We start from the raw sequence: 19,980 nt of genomic DNA on the forward strand, positions 1-19,980 counted from the left end.
ATTAAAAATTCTAGGGATCCCTGGGTGGCGCAGCGGTTTGGCGCCTGCCTTTGGCCCAGGGCACAATCCTGGAGACCCGGGATCGAATCCCACGTCGGGCTCCCTGCATGGAGCCTGCTTCTCCCTCTGCCTGTGTCTCTGCCTCTCTCTCTCTCTCTCTCTCTCTGTGGTGTGACTATCATGAATAAATAAATAAAATCTTTAAAAAAATAAAAATAAATAAAAATTCTAGCTCGGACATCTTAGTTATAGCCATACTGATTAAGTCCCTGGCAGTTAGTACTGCCTCTTGTTCTCTTTTCTGGGATGAGTTTTTCCATCTTGTCATTCTGTCTGGAGAAGAGATGAATGAGAGAACAAAGATCATGAAAATAAAACCCCCTGAATTCTATATACTGTTTTACTCTAGCACTGGAGTTTTGCAGTTGTGTGTGACCAGTAAACTTGGTATTAGCCAGATGTTCCTGCTGGTCTTCTGGGGGAAGGGCCTGTTGTACTGATTCTCAGGTATCTTTGGCCAGGTCAGGATTGTACCGCCCTTGCCCCCAGGGGGGTGGGGTGGGGCAGGGCTCAGTGTATGCTGCCTCAGGTTGCTCTATGTGGCATTTGTTCCCTGAAGGCTTTCAGTACCACTTGGGGGGGGGGGTAGAAATGAAAATGGACCCCCATCTCTAGCCCTGGAGATGAAAGTTTGTGCCCCCACTCTTCAGTGCGTTCTCAGGAAAAGTGATCAGTTACTCTTGTCTCCCTGGTTTCTGTCTGTACTCTGTGTTCACCCTGCCTGTGACTGAGCATTTTTATCTCAGGCATGTGACCCTGTTTCCAATCTCCAAACTTTATAGACTTTCTGCAGCATGCATCCCCACTGCTCCTCCCAGGGCAAGGAGGGGGTCTCCCCACGGTTCTGCCTCTTGCTGGGCCCCTGCTCACAGAGCAGTTGCCCATTCATGCCACAATTTGTGGTTTATGGCAATTCTGAGCTGAAAACCCACTCCTGGGCTTGTTGATTGCAGTTGGCTTCCCTGCTCTGATGCTTGGGAACTCTGCTACAGGCAGGCACCTGTGTTCTTTCTCTGACCCCGGGCATCCTGAGACCACACTGTCTCACCTAGGATTTTGCCCTCTGAGCACCTTTCAAGCAGGAACGTTCCCCACCAGAGCAGATTTCTAAAAGTTCCATTTTGCGCTCTGCCACTGTATCACTTTCTGGTAGCCAGCTCTTCCCTCCCAAGGCTTATCTTCTAATATATCGCCTCAGATTCTCTTCTCTGCACTTTCTACTTTGCAAAAAGTGGCTACTTTTCTCTTTATATAATTGCAGCAATTCTTTTCTTAGATCGCCGGTTGAGTTCACAGGTGTTCAGTATGATTTGATAGCTACCTAGCTGAAAATTCCAGGGACCAGATGAAAGTAGGGTCCCTTACTCCTCTACCATTTTCCTCCTCAATCCATGCAAGATGACAATTTAAGTAGAGCTCGGCATAAGCACATGGAAATTAAATTCAAGACATAAAAGTGCCTTTCCTCTAGAACCAAAAAAATTAGCTTTGGTAACAATTTATGTACAGTAAAATTTATCCATTTAAAATGTATAGTTTGAGTTTTCACAGTGTAGCCAGTCAGGAAATCACCATCAAAATCAAGATGCTGACCATTTCCATCATTATCAAAAAGTTCCATTATGCTGCTTTGTAGTCAGTCTCTTCCCAGCTATAGCCACAGACATAAAAACCACTGCTTTTTGTAAGTTTGACTTTTTAAGAGTTTCATCTAAATAGAATTAAATAGCATATAGCCTTTGTGTCTAGCTTCTTTAACTTAGCACAGTGCTTTTGAGATTCATCAGAAAGCATCAGTAGTTACTTTGTCATTCCATGGTATTGATATGCCTCAATTTGTTATCTATTCCCCTTACATGGTATTTGGGTTATTTCCTGTTTGGGATATTTATGTAAATAAAGCTACTGTGAACATTTGCATACACTTTGTATGACTGTAGAGTTCATTTCTCTTGGGTAAACACCTAGAAATAGGATTGTTGGGTCATTCAGTAAGTGTATGTTTGCCTTTATAAGAAATTGCCAAACTGGCTTCTAACATGGCTGTATGGTTTTACATCCTCATGAGCTACATATGAGAGTTTTAGCTGCATCTTTGTTAACATTTAATATTGTCAATTTAAAAAATAATCATTTGGGTTTGTAGTGGTATTTCATTATGATTTTAATTGGAATTTCTCTAATGATGAATAATGTTGGGCATCTTTTCATATGCATATTTGCCATTTGTTAATCTTCATTAAAGTGTCTCTTTATATCCTTTACTCATTCTTAAAAATTGAGATTTATGTTGATATGGAAGAATTATATATGAATAGGTATAAGTCCTTTACCAGAGACATGTTTTGCAAATGCTTTCTCCTGGTCTGTACTTACCTCATTTCCTTAGTTCTGTCTTGTGTGAAGCAGAAGCCATTAATTTTGATGAAATCTAATTAATTTATATTTTTCTTTTGATTCTTGCCTGTGTATCTTTGTTGAATATAAGGTCACAAAAATGTTCTGTGTTTTCTTCTAGCAGTTTTATGATTTTAATTTTTAGGTCTATTCATTTCAAGTTAATTTTTATATAAGGTACCAATATGGATCAAAGTTTTTTGCAATGGATAGCTAATGCCTCTAGTACTCTTTTTTGAAAAACACTGTTTTCCTTGCTGAACTACCTTATTACTTTGGCACCTCTTTCAAATCTATTGACCTCTCATATGTGTAGGTTTCAGGACTTTCTGTTTCTGGTCCACTGATTTACATATGCTTTTGGCAGTACCACACTATCTTGATTACTCTAGCTTTATAACATCTTAAAATTATATAATTAAGTCTTAACATCTTTGCTCTTTTTCAGATTGCTTTGACTATTCTAGGTTCTTTGCATTTTCATATAAATTTAATTTGATTTCAATCAGCTTGTTAATTTCTACCAAAAATAAATATGCCTCTTGTGATTTTCATTAGAATTACATTGGACCTATAGATAAATATGGAGAGAATTGTTATCTTAGTAATATTGAACCTGCTGATCCATGAGCATAGTATATTTCCTCCAGTTACGTCTTTAATGTTTCAGTACTCTTTTATAGTTTAAATACCCAAGGCCTGCATATCTTTTGTTAAATTTTATCCCCACATTTTTCATATGGGTATTTTATTTTCTAGTTAATCTTGCTAGTATATAGAAAATCAATTGGATTTTTTTTGTAGATTGACGTTGTATCTTGTAACCTTGAATCAAGGTACTTGATAAATTCGTTTCTGTAGTTCAAATCATTCTAGTAGCTATTTTGTGGAGTTGGGATTTTTTTTAAAAAAAGATTATTTATTAGAGGAGAGTGTGTGTGAGAGAGAGAGAGTGAGTGGTGGGGAGGGGCATAGAGAGGGGAGAGAAATCTTCAGGCTGAACGTGGAGCCTGATGTGATTGGGGGAGGGGGTTGATCCCAGAACCCTGAGATCATGACCTGAGCCAGAAAATCAAGAGTCAGATGCTTAACCACCTGAGCCACCCAGGTACCCCAGAGTTGGGATTTGCTTTTCTTTTCTTCTTTTTTTGGAGGGGAGGGATTTTCTGCATAAACCATCATACCATCTAGGTAGACAATTTTACTTCCTTTTCAGTCTATATGCTTTTTTTTTTTTCCTTCTTAGAAAGGCAGGCTCTCTAGTATAATAATGCATAGAGGTGGTGAGAGTGGGAATTCTTGCCTCGTTCCTGATTATAGTGGAAAACATTCAGTCTTTCATCATTAACTGTGGTTTTAACTGGACCATTTTCATAAATGCCAGAAACTAGGTTGAGGAAATTCCCTTCTGTTCCTCTGTTCTGAGAATTTTTTCAATGGATGTATGTGGAAATATTCTCCATCCTTTAAGATGATTATAGGGTGTGATATTGATATTGTGATTTACTATATAAAAAATATGTTCTCTTTCTCTTTTTTGGCACAAAGCTCCTAAAATGCTTAGAATTTTTAAAGTGATGAGAGCTACGAAGGTGTCTTTTATTGTTAATGAAGTGATTTTTGGAAAGTACCTAAGGATGGGGGCCAGTTGCCAGTCGGAGCCAACAATGTGATTAGAGGGTTAGAACTTTTCAGTCCTACTCTCAACCTCCTGGGAGAGGAAAGGGGCTGGATATTGAATTCATTCACCGGGGCCAGTGAGTCAGTCTGTTGCGCTTTTGGAGCAAAACCTCCATAAAAACCCAAAAGTGTTGGATTTGAAGAGCTTCTAGGCCAGTGACCAGTAGAGATTTGGAGGGGGTGGGCGGGTAGAGAGGCATCCCTGTTGAGGGTGTGGAGCCCTGTGCCTTTTCCCACATACATGACTGTATACATCTCCTTCATCTGTTTCTGAGTTATATCTTTTAAAAAAAATTTTATTGATTTTTTAAAAATTGAGATATAATTAACATATTAATTTCAGAATTTTTTTATTTTTTTAAAATTTCAGATATTTAACATGCTTCAATATGTATATAATGTGAAATGATCATAGGTCTGCTTAACATCCATCACTACAGTTAAAATTTTTTTTTCTTGTGATGAGAACTTTTAAGATTTACTCTTAGCAATTTTCAGTTTTACAATACAGTATTAATACTATATTAACCCTTATATAACTTATAATTATATAATATATATTATATAAAATCATATATTAATATATACAGTATTAAATATAGTTGCCATGCTGTACATTGTATTCTCAGGACTTTTTTTTTTAAGATATAAAAAGATTTATTAGCATAAGCAGGGGGAGCTATAGGGAGAGTTATAGGGAGAGGGAGAGGGAAGGGAGAAACAGGCTCTCTGGTGAACAAGGAGCCGAACATTGGGCTTGATCCCAGGACCCTGGGATCATCACCTGAGCTGACGGCTCCCTGCTCAGTGACTGAGCCCCCCAGGAGCCCCCCTGCCCCCAGGATTTTCATAACTGGAATTTTGTACCTTTTGATCCTCTCCACCTATTTCACTCACTCCCAAACTCCTGCCTCCAGATACCACCCATCTGTTCTTACATCTCTGAGCTCAAGTTTTTGTTATTGTTTGTTTTTTTAGATTCTACATATAAGAGATCATACAGTGGTTGTCTTTCTCAGACTTATTTCCATTAGCATAATGCCCTAAGGGTCCATCCCTGTTGTCACAAATGGCAAGATTTCTTTCCTTTTTTTATGAATGAATAATATTCCATGTGTGTATGTATGTGTAAGTGTATGTATGTGTGTTTGTACTATATTATTTTGCTACTTATCCACTGATGGATGCTTAGGTTATCTCCATTTTGTGGCTATTATAAATAATGCTGCGGTGAACATGGGGGGTACAGATACCTTTTTGATTTGTAGTTTTTTCCCTCTTATTAAGTAGGTTACTTTTGATGGTTTCCTTTGCTGTGCAGAAGATTTTTAGTTTGATGTAATTCCATTTGTTTATTTTTGTTTTTGATACCTTTTCTTTTGGTGTCAAATCCAAAAAATCACTGCCAAAATGATGTGAAGGAGCCTATCATCTATGTTTTCTTTTAGGGGTTTTATGGTTTTAGGTCTTCAAATTTTAATCCATTTTGAGTTCATTTTTGTGGGTGTAGAGTTCGATTGTTTTATAATAAATCAGTAATCTCTAAGCAAAATGTTTCTGAGTTCTGTGAGCTGCTCTAGCAAATCATTTGAACCCAAGGAGGGTACAATGGGAACCTCTGATTTATAGTAACTTGATCAGAAGCACAGGTAACAACCTGGACTTGGAATTACGATGGGAGCCCTTCATATATGGACTTGGCCCTTGATATGTGGAAACTGATGTATTGCCAGGTAAATGGAGTCAGACTTGGAAGTACAGGATACCCAGCTGATGTTGGAGAATTGCTTGAGTATGGGATAAAACCCACATACGTGTTGTAATTGGTGTCAGAATTCTATAGGGATTTTCTTTTCTAATCTATTTATATCATAAATTACATTGACTTTTAAAATATTAAGCCCATTTTATAATGCTAGGTTAACCTCACTTAGTCACCATGTATTATGTTTTACATATTGTGGATTTAATTTGCTAATATCTTGTTTAGGATTTTTGTGTTTATGTTTTTAGAACATATTCTGCAATTTTCTTGTAATCTTTTATCTGGTTTTGGAATCATGGTAATACAGGCCTCTTGAAATGAGTTTGGAAGTTTTTTTTTTTGGAAAGAATTTGTTAGTTAAAAATTTATCCAGTTACTTGTCAAAGAATCAACTTTTGGCTTTATTGGTATTTATGTTTCCTATTTCATTTATTTATGTGCTTATCTTTATTAGATACTTCTTTCTACTTGGTTAATTTTCTGTTCTTGCTCTTGGCCATTGATTTTGGTTTTTCTTTTCTAATGTAAAAATTTAAGGCTGTAAATTTCTTCCAAGTGCTGCCTTAGCTGCATCTCACAAATTTTGATATTTTACATTCTCATTTTCATTCAGTCTAAAATCTTTTCTAACTTCCTGTGTGGTTTTTTTTTCTGTCTTGGAGGATTACTTGGAAGTGTGTTGTTTAATATCCAAGCATTTGAGGATTTTTCAGAAATGCTATTGAATTCTAATTTAATCCCATTGTGTTGAGAGAACACAATCTGATTTCATTCCTTATAATTTTACTGAGATACTTACTGAAGGAAATCTTGGTTGCATCCAAATTTTGGCAACTGTAAATAAAGCTTCTATAAACATCCATGTATAGGTTTTTGTGTGGACATAAGTTTTCAGCTCCTTAGAGTAAATACCAAGAGGCATAATGGCTGGATCATACAATAAGAGGAAGTGCTTTTGGAAGAAACCACCAAACTCCTCCAAAGTGGCTGTACCATCTGTATTCCCAACAGCAGTGTATGAGAATTCCTGTTGTTCAGCATCCTCACCTGCATTTGGTGGTGTCAGTGTTTGGATTTTGGCCTTTCTAATACATACATAGTGAGTGTTACCTCATTGTTTTTATTTACAGTTCCCTAATGACATATGATGTTGAATATCTTTTGATATGCTTACTTGCCATCTGTAGCTACCAGAGCCAGGCGATATTAAATGTGTGGTTTAGGACCTTTGCTCGGCTTGGCTCCAATGAGAGGGTGAGAGGGATGTACATACTCTTTTCTGAGTTTTACCTTCTATTTTGTAGCTCCAAGAATTCCCTATAGATGCAATCTAATAATCACAGTTCACTTCTGGTTGAAGTTTTTGGCATTGGAGTTCTTTGAATCTTGTTCCAAAGAGTGGACTCTAATTCCTAAACTATGTATTTTAATTTGCTAGCAGGACAGATTCCATGTAATTACTAGATCCTTCATAATCCTATTTATAAATGTTCAACTTGCCATTTCCTCAGAATTACTGATCTGTTTGCTATGTGGTCCTACTCAAAATTCTCCAGGCATATGTACTTAAGAGTGTAGAAAAAGATCTATAACAAATTTAAATTATAAATTTACAGACTTTTTGATCTGTATTTTATGTTTTTCTACAGTGGACATATGCTATTTTGTAGTAAAGACACATTATTTAAAAGAAAAATAAATTTCTCCTTTGTAAGATGAGTATTAGTGTTTTTTCACCTTTCACCTCTAAGAGAAAGAGCCATGCTTGGTTGCTAGTATACCACTCTGCACATTGTTGTGCTTTGTTTCACAAAACAAATGGTTAGAACAATTTAAACTCTGTTTTGCAAGATATGAATAATCATTTTACCACATTCTCTTAAATATCCTTTATATTGACTGAGAGGAAGTTTACATGAGAATGGAAATGTGGGTGGATGAATATGAATTAGCTATATTTCTAGTGAATGAAGCCTCTGCTGTCCTGTCTGTGTGTAGTCCCAGATCACAGCTAATTGTGGTGTTACTTTGCTTCCATTAATAGGTCATTGCCAATGAGAATGTTTGGTCAAGGAACAGGGAGCTGTAGATTCTGTAGCCTTCATATTATCTAAGAGTACCCCATCCTACTCTGCTCCTATCTTACACATTAGAAAGCATCATTGTGAAATTCAGCATGAGGTTTAAAGTAGGTAAACTTGGAATTATAAAAGAAAGTATGGTCCTAAATGAATTAAAAAATCAGAGCTGTGTGTTAGTTTGCACCTACAGCCAAACAATTGTTAGTTTTTATGTGAATTAGATGATACTTGGTATTGCATATAAGAGAGGATGCTTTTTTATTTCACTTGATGACCTGGCCCAGCTGTCTTTTAAGAGTATCCTGGTCCAGCACCTGGGTATGTTAAACAGTCACTGTCAGCAGAAGCTGTTTGATGGGTTCAGTAATGCAGTTCTCTGGAAGTTGTGTTCTCTGACCAACTAAAAGTAGCTGTTCCTTACCGGCTTTCTGGTGAGTTTTGATGAAATTTTTAGTATGGCAAGTCACATTCTGTACTGGCTGGCTTTTTGTCAGATGAGGTACCTATCAAATATTTAAGCAGTTGAATACTTGGCTTCTATGTATGTCTGTGCCAGTTTTGTTATCTTTATCAGAAATGTATTTATGTTTTACCATATGGCCAAAGGTCTTTAGTATTTTCCTCTAAGATGTCACTTCTGTTCCTCTCTGCTTTTAGCTTCGTGCATCTTCTTTCCAAAAAGCTTCCACCCTTTCATGTTTCTAAATATCCCCCATGTGTCTGTTTTTTGAAACTTTCTTATTACAAAAGTAATAAAGATTGTGGAAGATTTGAAATACAGGAAAGCACAGAAGAAAATAAAAATCATCTATAGTTTTATCAGCCAAAAAAGTTGACTTTTTTTTTTCTTCTTTAAGTCTTTTATTTAAATTCCAGCTAGCTAACATACAGTGTAATATTAGTTTCGGGTGTACAATATAGTGATGCCACACTTCTATACAACACTCAGTGCTCATCACAAGTGCCTGCCTTATTCTTCATCACCTATTTCACCCATCCCCCTGCCCCCCTCCCCTCTGGTAACAATCAGTTCTGTATAGTTAAGAGTCTGTTTCTTGGTTTGCCTCTTCCTCCACCCTTTGCTCATTTGTTTTGTTTCTTAAATTCCACATATGAGTAAAATTGTATGGTATTTGTCTTTGACTTATTTTGAAAGGGATATATGCATCCTGATGTTCTTAGCAGCATTAATTACAATAGCTAAATTATGGAAACAGCCCAAGTGTCCATCAACTGATGAATGGATAAAGATGTGGTATACATATATACTATGTAATATTACTCAACCATAAAAAAGAATGAAATCTTGCCATTTGCAATGACATGAATGGAGCTAGCAAGTATTATTCGAAGTGACTTTTTTTTAAAAAAAACTTTATTTGACAGAGACTGTACAAGCAGGGGGAGCAATAGGCAGAGGCAGAGGGAGAGGGAGCCCAATGTGGGGCTTGATCTCAGGACTGTGGGATCATGACCTGAGCCAAAGGCAGATGCTTAACCCACTATGCAACCCAGGCGCTCCTACCACTTTTTTAAATAAAAATAAAATCATTCTGGTCCAGGTTTGTGACCTGTTTTTTTTTAGTCACAAATATAAATCGTGAACATCCCACATTATTAAATATTGTAATGCAACATTATTTTTTTTAAAGATTTTATTTATTCATGAGAGACATGGAGAGAAGCAGAGATATAGGCAGAGGGAGAGCAGGCTCCCTGTGTGGAGCCTGATGTGGGACTCCATCCCAACACCTGGAATCACGCCCTGAGCCAAAGGCAGATGCTCAACCACTAAGCCACCTAGGTGCTCCATAACATAACTTTTAATGGCAGTAGGGTGCAATATAATTTAACTTGTAACTTTAGTTAGGCATTAAGACTGTTTCTGGGGTTTATTAAAAATAACCTTGTGATAAAAATCTTGCTCAAGTTTGCATATATTTCCATTACTTCACAGGATAAATTTCTAGAGCAACAATCACTGCATCAAAAAGAATGTGCTTTTATGTAGTTAGGTTGTCCTCCGTGAAAGTTGTTTCAGTTAACACTCAGATAAGGTGCGTATAGAGTGTGCTTCTTTCCTTGTACCTTTGGTGATACACAGTATAGATGACCTCTCCTTCCTACCAACCCAGTCTGTTAGATCTCCTATTGCTTTCCTGATGCCTTCAGGCATATTATCCTTTCATGACTCTCTGTGGGTCTTTTCATGGCATTTATCATAATTGCAATTATTATTATTTTTCATAATTGAAATTATATATTTATCATTATTATATCTGTCTTCCCACTTTAGACTACCAAGTTCCAGGGCAGTGACCATATCTGGTTTACTTACCACTGTATATCCGTTGTGAAGCACAATAGTACGTGTTCAGAATATTTTTGTTGAATGAATAAATGGGCATTATTATAAAAATAATTTTCCAATTTGCTAGGCATGTAACTGTTTCTGAGTAATGTCTGTTTATTAGAGGTTAAGCTTGATGTTTTTATTGCTTAGTATTACTATTTATCAATTGCCAATTTGTTTTTGTCCATTTTTTTGAGGAGTGAATCTTTTGATTCAAAGCTCTTCTCTGACTTTTCTCTGAGTATGGTATTTTTTAATCCATCACTTTCCATCTCTGTTTATGCCCTATAATATGTTTTGTTCACTTGATTCATTATCCATTCTTTGTGTTTGATGTGCAGGTATCTGAGACTGAAGAATTATTGAAGTCAGGGTCCCCTCTTGGTTATTTCCTCATGTCAGTCACTGATTACTGTCCTCTCATACTGTCCTTCCCCCTCATTAGAACTTCTGCCCTCCAATTATAGATATCCCCAAGATTAGCTGGACTTTAAGAAATCTCTCCTACCCCATTCAGATTAAAGTCAGCTTAATTTAGTGATCTAGCCTGAGGCAAAAAATATTTTTTTTTCTTCTTGAGAAGCATTCTGTTCCTAGCTAAGAGCCCATCATTGTGGCATCTTAAGCCCAGGCCTGGTAACTGTTTTCTCTAAAGGGTCACATGGTAGATATTTGAGGCTTGAGGTTCCACATGGTCTCTGTTGTAAACACTGGACTCTGCCCTTGTAGTGTGAGACACAACTATGTAGATAGTTTGTAAATGTGAGTGCAGCTGTGTTCCAGTAAAGCTTTATATATGAATACTGAAATTTGAATGTCATTTAATTTTCATGTGTCATGAGATGTTACTCTTTTAATTTTTTTCCCTCAACTATTTAAACGTTGAGACTGTTGCAAGCTTATGGGCGGTACAAAGATGGTGGGCCAGCTTTGGCTCTTGCTCCAGAGAGAAAAATCACATTTGTAATTCTCATCTTGTCATTTAGCTCCGTTTCCCAAACTTTTGGAATTTGTTAAAAACGAGCAAAAACCTACTCTGTGTTCCGAGGTCCTTTAGCTTTCCTCCTGGAACTTGCTGTTTTTGAGGCTGTTTCCCTTGGTCTCTTATTATTTATCCCTATTGAATCAGCTGTTCCCTCGCCTGCCTGTACTGTGTTCTTTCCTCATTTCTCTGGATCCACATTCCACCTTTACCCTGTCCCCTCTTTCCAGTCTTACTCCTTAGTCCTAGCACCTGAGGGAAGATTCCTCTCCAGCAGGCTCCTAGTTGGTTGTCCACCCCTCTAATATCATTTTCTGCTCCAGATTAAAATTCTGATAATGTCTCTCCCTTGCTAAAAATCTCTGAGGTGTTGTCTACATAACCAGTAAAATTTGCTAGTTTGGCACCTGAGGTATTCTGTGGTACTTCCTTCTTTCTTCAGGATTCTCTTCCTCCACTTCCTTATTGGCTTCAGGCAGGTTATATTTTTCCTGTGCTCATGAAGTTCCTTCTAGCTTCACTGTCTTCTCCACCACCCTTCAGGGCCCTTCCCTGTATTTATAACCTAATGTGATAATAGGTCCTTCTGTACTTCATTGATCCTCAGTGTCATCTGAAGTGAGATAATAATAGGTCCTGTTTCTCTTCAGTGATGCTCAGAGTCAGCCGTAGGTTATAGCAATTTATGCATTTTTTAAAAAAGATTTTTATTTATTCATGAGAGACAAAGAGGCAGAGACATAGAGGGAGAAGCAGGCTGTTCACAGGGAGCCTGATGTGGGACTCCTGAGCAGAAGGCAGCGGCTCAACCGCTGAGCCATCCAGGTATCCCTGCAGTTTATTCATTTATCTCAATTCCCTACTTCAGTGGCGTGAGAGGTATGACACTGAGGTGACCATTTTTTTCTGGGGGGGGGGTCCCCTGAAACACATAGCACAGTGAAATTCCCAGGAGTTGTTGTATTGACCCCTCTCCTGAGGCGAGCATGGGATATGAAGAATCTCTTACTGTTCACTGAGAGAGCTTGGCAAGCTCTCTCATGGCAGATGCAGGAGGAGTATGAAGAACATCAGCCCCAGGGCTGAGGCTTTTTGTGAAAGTTAGTGATATAATCCTAAGAATCTAATATCCCCCTCCTCATCTCCTTTTCGTGTCACTCTTACAAAATATTGAAATTGTCTTCATTTTCCAGATAAAGAAACTGAGACCTAAGAGGTTATACAGTCTGTACATAATGACAGACCAAGTGACAACCGGAAGAGAGATTTAAAAAAATACAAAGTTTAGAAGGAAAAAATATTAATGATTCTGTCTATGTGATAGGATTTTAGGTAATGTGTGTTTTCCTTTATACCTTTGTGTCTTTTCTAACATCTGTTTTTCTTACCTACTTACTGTCTTTAAACATAACTCTGTGGTCTTTCATTCAGTTTAGACCTGCTGTACCATGGCAGTTCTCTGGGCATGGGCTGTCTGCCTCTGCTCTGTGCTTCTCGAACCATAAATACCTGTGCTTCCAGCTTATTTCTCCAAATATTCATGTTCCTCATCTGCTCCCTTATTGGGCCTCTATGCCATTGGCTTGTCTCAACTCAAATCTTTAGACCCCTGTTGTCTTAGCTCAGGCCTCTCCTGTCTTTACTCCCTGCCTGTTACATTTGGATACTCTTCCATCATTTCCTCACCTCTGTTTTTCTACTTCTCACCTGCCCGAAATCTCTCCCCTTTCCCACTAACTTTTAGGAGGGGGCCTTGCTGCTGAACTCAGAATATTGAAACCATCAGGTAGTCACTCCACCTTCTGATCTCACGTCCTGCATCCCTCCTTCTTCTTTCTCCCTTCTTTCTTGTTACAACAGAGAACTTTTCTGTCCTGCCCTGGCTCACATTCTTTTCTGCTTCCCAGGACCTTCCACCATCCAGTCCCTTGCTTGTACTTGGCATTCACTAAGCATGTATTTAACACACATTGAATTTTTATAAGCAGAAGAAAATTAGTAACAAAAGTCCTTTCTGGGTAAGAATTAGAGATTGAAAAATTGAGTTTCAATAGAATCTCATTGTTTCAGAGAATGTTAGTTATCTGGAAAATTGCAGAGTGTTTAGTTTTATAGATTCCATCTACTCTAAATGTATTTTATATGGTATGAGATGTTACAGTGCCTCTTAAGAACAATATTTTACCCATTTGATTGAAATACGTTTCCTGTGGTAGATGTTTCCTTTTACATACATACTCAGATTTATCTTTGATCTTTTTCTTTATGGATTATAACTTGAACTTTTTTTTCTTCTTTCATAGTTGGAGAACACATTCAAATCCGTTATTTCACAAATTGGACCCGGAGGGACTATTAATCCAGAACTAAAACATAAATTAAGATTTGTAAGTATTTTCTGTTTCTGGGAAATGAACAGGAATGATCATTTAGATCTCATTTGTGGTTAAATTTACTTTGCCTATAAGTATGTATTTTATACTTAAACCTGATCTTTCCAAATATATTGCAAATGGAGTGGCCATTCTTTTAATATCAGAAAAAAAATTACACCCTTCTAATAATTTTTAATGTTCTCAAAATTATTTAGAAAATGGAATTCTTCCATAAATGCTGTCTTTCTTTTTTCTTCCCTTTACCCCAATAAATCATCGTTAGCAAACAATTCAAGATTTTTCCATTATCAGTTTCATATATATGTATGTCAAATATTATTGTAAACATTACATGGCATTCCACTCTGCCAAAGCTCTTTCATTTATGAGATCTGTGATTGATTACATTGGGGTTGTTTCTAGCTTTGGCTATTAAAAAATGCTACGGTTAATGTCCTTGAACATGTATGTAAAAGTGGACTTGCCAAAGGCACTGAATAATTTAGTTTTGGTCTTTAATACTAAATTGCCCTCTAGGGGATCCCTGGGTGGCGCAGCGGTTTGGCGCCTGCCTTTGGCCCAGGGCGCGATCCTGGAGACCCGGGATCGAATCCCACGTCGGGCTCCCGGTGCATGGAGCCTGCTTCTCCCTCTGCCTGTGTCTCTGCTTCTCTCTCTCTCTCCCTGTGTGACTATCATAAATAAAAATTAAAAAAAAATTGCCCTCTAAAAGGCTTGAACAAATTTAAACTCCCACTAATGGTGAAATGTTGCTGTGTAATAATGTAATTTACACCTCTTGATTTTTACATTGAGCATCTTTTCATATGCTTAGTAACCATTTATATTTGTTTTTCTTTTTAAAGATTTCATTTATTTATTTATGAGAGACAGAGAGGCCAGAGACCTAGGCAGAGGGAGACGCAGGCTCCTCACAGGGAATGTGGGACTCGATCCCAGAACCCTGGGATCCGTGCCCTGGGCTAAAGACAGATACTCAACCACTGAGCCATCCAGGCATCCCCCATTTATATTTCTTACATGAATTGCCTGTTCATGTCTTTGGCCTAATATCTTGTTTTCCCTTGTTAATTTGTGAAAGCTCTTTGGCTGTTAATGTATCGGGCTAACAGGTGTGTATGCTTAAAATTTTGGTGGGAGATCCTCTTATTTGAATGATCAGAGTGCTACTATTACTCTTACCACTTTATATTACTCCATTTCAGATGTTGTAGTTTTACTGGGAGAAATTCAAAAACCATAGTACATTCAAACATTCAAACCTTATTTTTCTGTTTGGACATTTGACCGTGTATCCAATGATTATTTAAGGATATTCAGTATGATTTTTTTTTATGGTAACAAAAAGTTAAAGAAAAATTAAGCATTCATTGGTAAAGGATTGGTTAAATTAACTACCCAAACTAGGTAGAATCATGCAGCTCATAAGAAAGTTTATGTTTATCTCAATTTACTTGGAAGTATCTCCTTGACTTATTTTGGACTTGAAGAACAGGTTTTATATAATAGCATGTTTAGTATTGTCCTTTCATGTAAAATCATATATAATGTGTGTCTACATAAAGAGGTTTCTGAAAGGATGATTTATGAAGAGCAGCAACAGCTATCTCTGGTCACAGGATATTGGAATCATTTTTATACTTTTCTGAAGCTTGATTTAGACTTTTTTTAAATTTTTTTTTGATTTAGACTTTTTAATGAAACGTAGCATTTGGAAAAATCTAGGACAGTGAAAATCTTTTTATACTTTATTGGGATAGAATAATTCTGCTTTTAGGAACTTTTCCTAACAGATAATTGGACAAGTGTGCAAAATGCAAATATGAAAATAATTATATTTGTAATGATAAAACACAGGGCAAAAAAAAAATAAAACACAGGGCACAGCCACAAATAGAGGATCAAGTACATCCTTGATATATTTGATTTAAATATATCAAATAATTTGAAAACTCTATAGCCAGTAAACTTGTTGATCCATATTTATTGACATACAAAGTTGTTTATGGCATAATAAAAAAACTTAGGATAGAAACAATGACCTTAAAAAAAAATGAAGGCCTTATTTTTATATTAAATATAGGTATTTTTATGTGCACATGGGCGACAATTACATGATAAGTTTTCCTTTGCTTAACTGTATTTTGCAAAGTTTTCTATAGTATCCATTTTATTTCTTTTCTACCATTTAAAATGCTTGAGGAGGGCCTGGCTGGCTCAGTCAATAGAACACGTGACTCTTAATCTTGGGGTTCTGAGTTCACCCCCACATTGAGTGTAGAGATTACTTAAAAATCTTTAAAATACTTGAAATTATGCCATAGGATATTTCTGTGATATAAAGTTAAATATATTAAAGAATTGTAGGAATTTCTGGAGAACTGTGGCATTGTAATATTGTGCAAGAATGATTCCTCAACTCTGGAAATGTTGGAAGTCATTGCCTTTTTTTGTTACATCCTTTTTTAAAACTGGAAACTTGATCTAAAAAAACATTGTGACTTTTAATTCATTCACTTGGTAATATTTTTTTAACATTGTTACATTTAAGTTTATACTGTTTTATTTTGATATTAGCCAGCATCCTAATGATGTCTATTTATAGTATATTTTATTTTTTATTAGGTTGTATCCAAGTTTCCAGAGGGTTTGCTTATTTCTAAACTACTCAGAGAATTTGAGGTGAGTATTTTCTTTTTCATCAGTCATGGTTTTATACCTTCTGCTTCTTTGATGGATAGAAATTTTGTTGGTATTCCTTGGATCCTCCAAGTCTGTGCTCTAGAACTTCAACATTTTGTTTTGCATTTTGTATCATTTTCTTTACTAAAAGAGTTAAGAATATGGTCCTTTATAAGTGCTTCATTATACATAGGAAGGATATCTTTACCACTTAATGTTAATATTGTTAGAATAAAAGTTAATTTATTTTTAAGGTCTGACAATACCAAATGTTACCGGGAGTGTGGAGAAACAGTATGTCATCCACTGCTTGTGGGACAAAACTCCTTTGGAGAGCATTTTGGCAGTATCAAGTAGAGCTGAAGATAAGCACACCCAGTGGTCCAGCATTTCCACTTCTATGTGTATACTTTAGAGCAATTCTTACACATGTGCACAGGGAGATCTGCATAAGACATGTACCCCTGGCAGCATAGAAAAAAACTGGAAACAGATTTAATGACTGTCAGTAATAGAGTGGATAAATAAATTGAGGTTGACGTTTATGTGGTAGAATAATACATAGTAGATAAATGAACTAGATTTATTCTGCAACATGGATCATCATCTGTTTAGTGAAAAAATCAAGTTGTAAAAAAAAATAAAAAAAAGTCAAGTTATAGAATGGTAATTTAGACACTATCGTATATCCAGTTTTTTAAAAATAGTAAGACCTATGTATGTGTTAGCTCTGTGGTAGGCTCTGTTCTGAATGTCTTTCATAATGTAAATCATTTGATTTTCACAACAAACTAAGGCACAGAGAAGTAACTTGCCTAAAGGTCAGATAGTCAGTAAAGGGTAGAGTCAGGATTTGAACCCTGGGCAGTCTGGCTTCAGAATCTTAAATCTTCTGTGCCATGAGAACTGTCATACAGTTGCAGATACAAACACAGATATTGTGAGATACAACAGCATAATGGTTAAGATACATTAACTTCTATGTGCTAGTTTATAAATGATATATAAAGTTAGGATAGTATTACTTAGAGAGTTTTGTGAGGTTTTAATGACTTAAAAAGGAAATACTTAAAACAGTGCCTGTCACATAGTAATTGTTCAATAAATATTAATTTTTAGAAGAAAGACTGGAAGAAGGCATCATATGGTCCCTTGGATAGGGACAGAGTAAGCTGATGTTCACTTTTTTTTTTTAAAGAATCTTTCAGTGCCACAAATATATTTCACATAGACTCAAAACAAGGGGTTTTGATATTCTTTTGATTAACCAGCTGGTTAACTTACCTAATAATGAAATTCCAGAATAAAGTCTGCGTAATAGAATATGACTTAGTTACCACAAAATTTATGGGTAAGATAAATCTCTTATGCTAGGTTCACAACTCAAAGTGAATAGTTTTATACCACAGTCCAATGTAGTTCATGGTGTTAAGGTTACAATTCTGCAATCTTGGAGAAATTAAAACCTTTTAATATTACAGGAAAGCTTTTTGCTTTTCTTAGTAAACAGACTTAGGCAGGAATTCAACTTCATGATTGGAAACATATAATAAGTATAGATTCAACTTTTATTCTAACTTATTAAAACACTTGCTTAACCTTTTATTTATCCAGTGTGGTATAAAGCTACCTGTATGATTTGCCCTCTTGAAATACCTGGACAAGAATCTGTCATTTTGTCAAGATGCCTTGTCATATTGCTAATTAAAGGGAAGATAGTGCAGTGGCAGCATAGTTTTTTGGCTTTACTGAGACCTTACATAAAGACAGAGAAACTAGATAGCAAAATCAAAAATTGGCTGATAATATCTACAACAAAATTGGGTAATATATTTTCTTGTGTGGGGAATAATTACCAGCAGCCACAAGGTCCTCCCTCATGTAACCAGTGTTTGTGTCAGGAAAAAACAGAGGGAAGCAAGGGAGCCAATTTCTGATGGATCTGGGAACAAAAATGACAAAATAGCTATCAGATAATTCACTAGACAGAACAGCAAGCCATTCTGAAAACAACAGCTGAAACTGGATAATATTTTTATATATCTAATAGAGAATGTTTCATGGAAAGGCTTGAATCAGGCCGGAGCATTATAGCCCCTGTGAATTCTTGAAATGGACAGGCTAGAGCTCCCTTCTAGATAGGACCAGACATGAAGGAAAAATTGAGCAGGACAAGGACCATAGAAAAAGAAGGGTCCAGATACAAGTAGAATTAAGGGAAGAGAGCCAGGACGTTTCAAAAACAAGCTACTATAATATATATTTTTATTAATTTTAAAATTTGAGTAAACAATGTTACATTAATTTTAGGTATACTCCATAGCAACTTGACATGTTTAAATATGATGCTGTTTTCACAAGTGTAGCTACCATCTGTCACCATACAATGCTATTACAATATCATTGACTATATTCCTTATGCTGTGCCTTTATTCCTATGACTTATTCATTCCATAACTGGAAGCTTGTATCTCCCACTCCCCTTCACCCATCGTCCATCCTCTCCCCACTGGCAACCATCAATTTGTTCTCTGTGTTTATAAATCTGATTCTGCTTTTGGTTCGTTTATTCATTTTTCCTTCTTTTTTTTTAGATTCCACATATGAGTGAAGTTGCGTGGTATTTGTCTTTCTCAGTCTGATTACCCACTTAGCATAATACCCTCTAAGTCTGTCCATGTTGTTGCAGATGGCAAGATCCCATATTTTTTTTATAGCTGCATAGTATTCCTGTGTGTTTGTGTGTGTGTGTTACCACATCTTCCTTATCCATTAGTCCATCCATTACTGATGGGCACTTGGGTTGGTTACATATCTTGTAAGTAATGTGGCAATAAAAGTAGGGGTACATAAATAAATTCGTGGTTTCATTTTCTTTTGGTAAATACCTAATAGTGGAATTGCTGTATCATATGGTATTTCTATTTTTATTTTTGTAAAGATTTTATTTATTCATGAGAGACACAGAGGCAGAGACATAGGCAGAGGGAGAAGCAGAGTCCCTATGGGGAGCCTGATGTGGGACTGATCCCAGGACTCTGGGATCATGCCCTGAGCCGAAGGCAGATGCTCAACCACTGAGCCACCTAGGCATCCCTACTTTTAATTTTTTGAGGAACTTCTACCATGACTGTCCTAAGGCTGTACTATATATATTTTTTAACAATATATGAAAATAGTAGAAGGAGGTCTGATGCAGAAAAGCCATCCAGAATGATATTCTACAAATTAGGAAAATGAGTTGCACATAAAATATGCAACAAAGAGGATCAGGGCCAAACTTTTTCATTGTGTTAAGAAAAAAAAGAATAATAATAAATTTATAGATCATCAAAGCATGTCAGAAATACATGTCCCTAATACAGATCAAAACTGAAGCCTACTTTTTCAAAGAGATATATTAAGAAAGTGATACAAAACATGAAATAACAACTTATATCTGAAATAACATAAATTGGAAATAAGGTGATAATAGACTGGACAGAATTAGAAACAAAAGAAAAAAATCATTTCCAAAATGAAAACTAAACTACAAAGGATGACAAGAACAAAAAATACAACAGATAATGCCTTCAAAAAAAAAA

General features: G+C 36.3%; 1 protein-coding gene across 5 annotated transcripts in view; it reads left to right on the forward strand.

Annotated features, from left to right (window-relative positions):
- The window catches only part of TDRD5 (tudor domain containing 5), an 83,496-nt gene that overhangs the window by 10,190 nt on the left and 53,326 nt on the right, over window positions 1–19,980 (forward strand). For all 5 annotated transcript variants that reach the window (XM_055319491.1, XM_055319489.1, XM_055319493.1 and 2 more), the window contains exons 5-6: window positions 13,622–13,705; window positions 16,340–16,396. In XM_055319491.1, the coding sequence (XP_055175466.1) occupies window positions 13,622–13,705; window positions 16,340–16,396 (141 nt within the window). The remainder of the gene's footprint in view (window positions 1–13,621; window positions 13,706–16,339; window positions 16,397–19,980) is intronic.

The sequence above is a fragment of the Nyctereutes procyonoides genome, unplaced genomic scaffold (assembly GCF_905146905.1).
Source record: "Nyctereutes procyonoides isolate TBG_1078 unplaced genomic scaffold, NYPRO_anot_genome, whole genome shotgun sequence".
Taxonomy (NCBI): domain Eukaryota; kingdom Metazoa; phylum Chordata; class Mammalia; order Carnivora; family Canidae; genus Nyctereutes; species Nyctereutes procyonoides.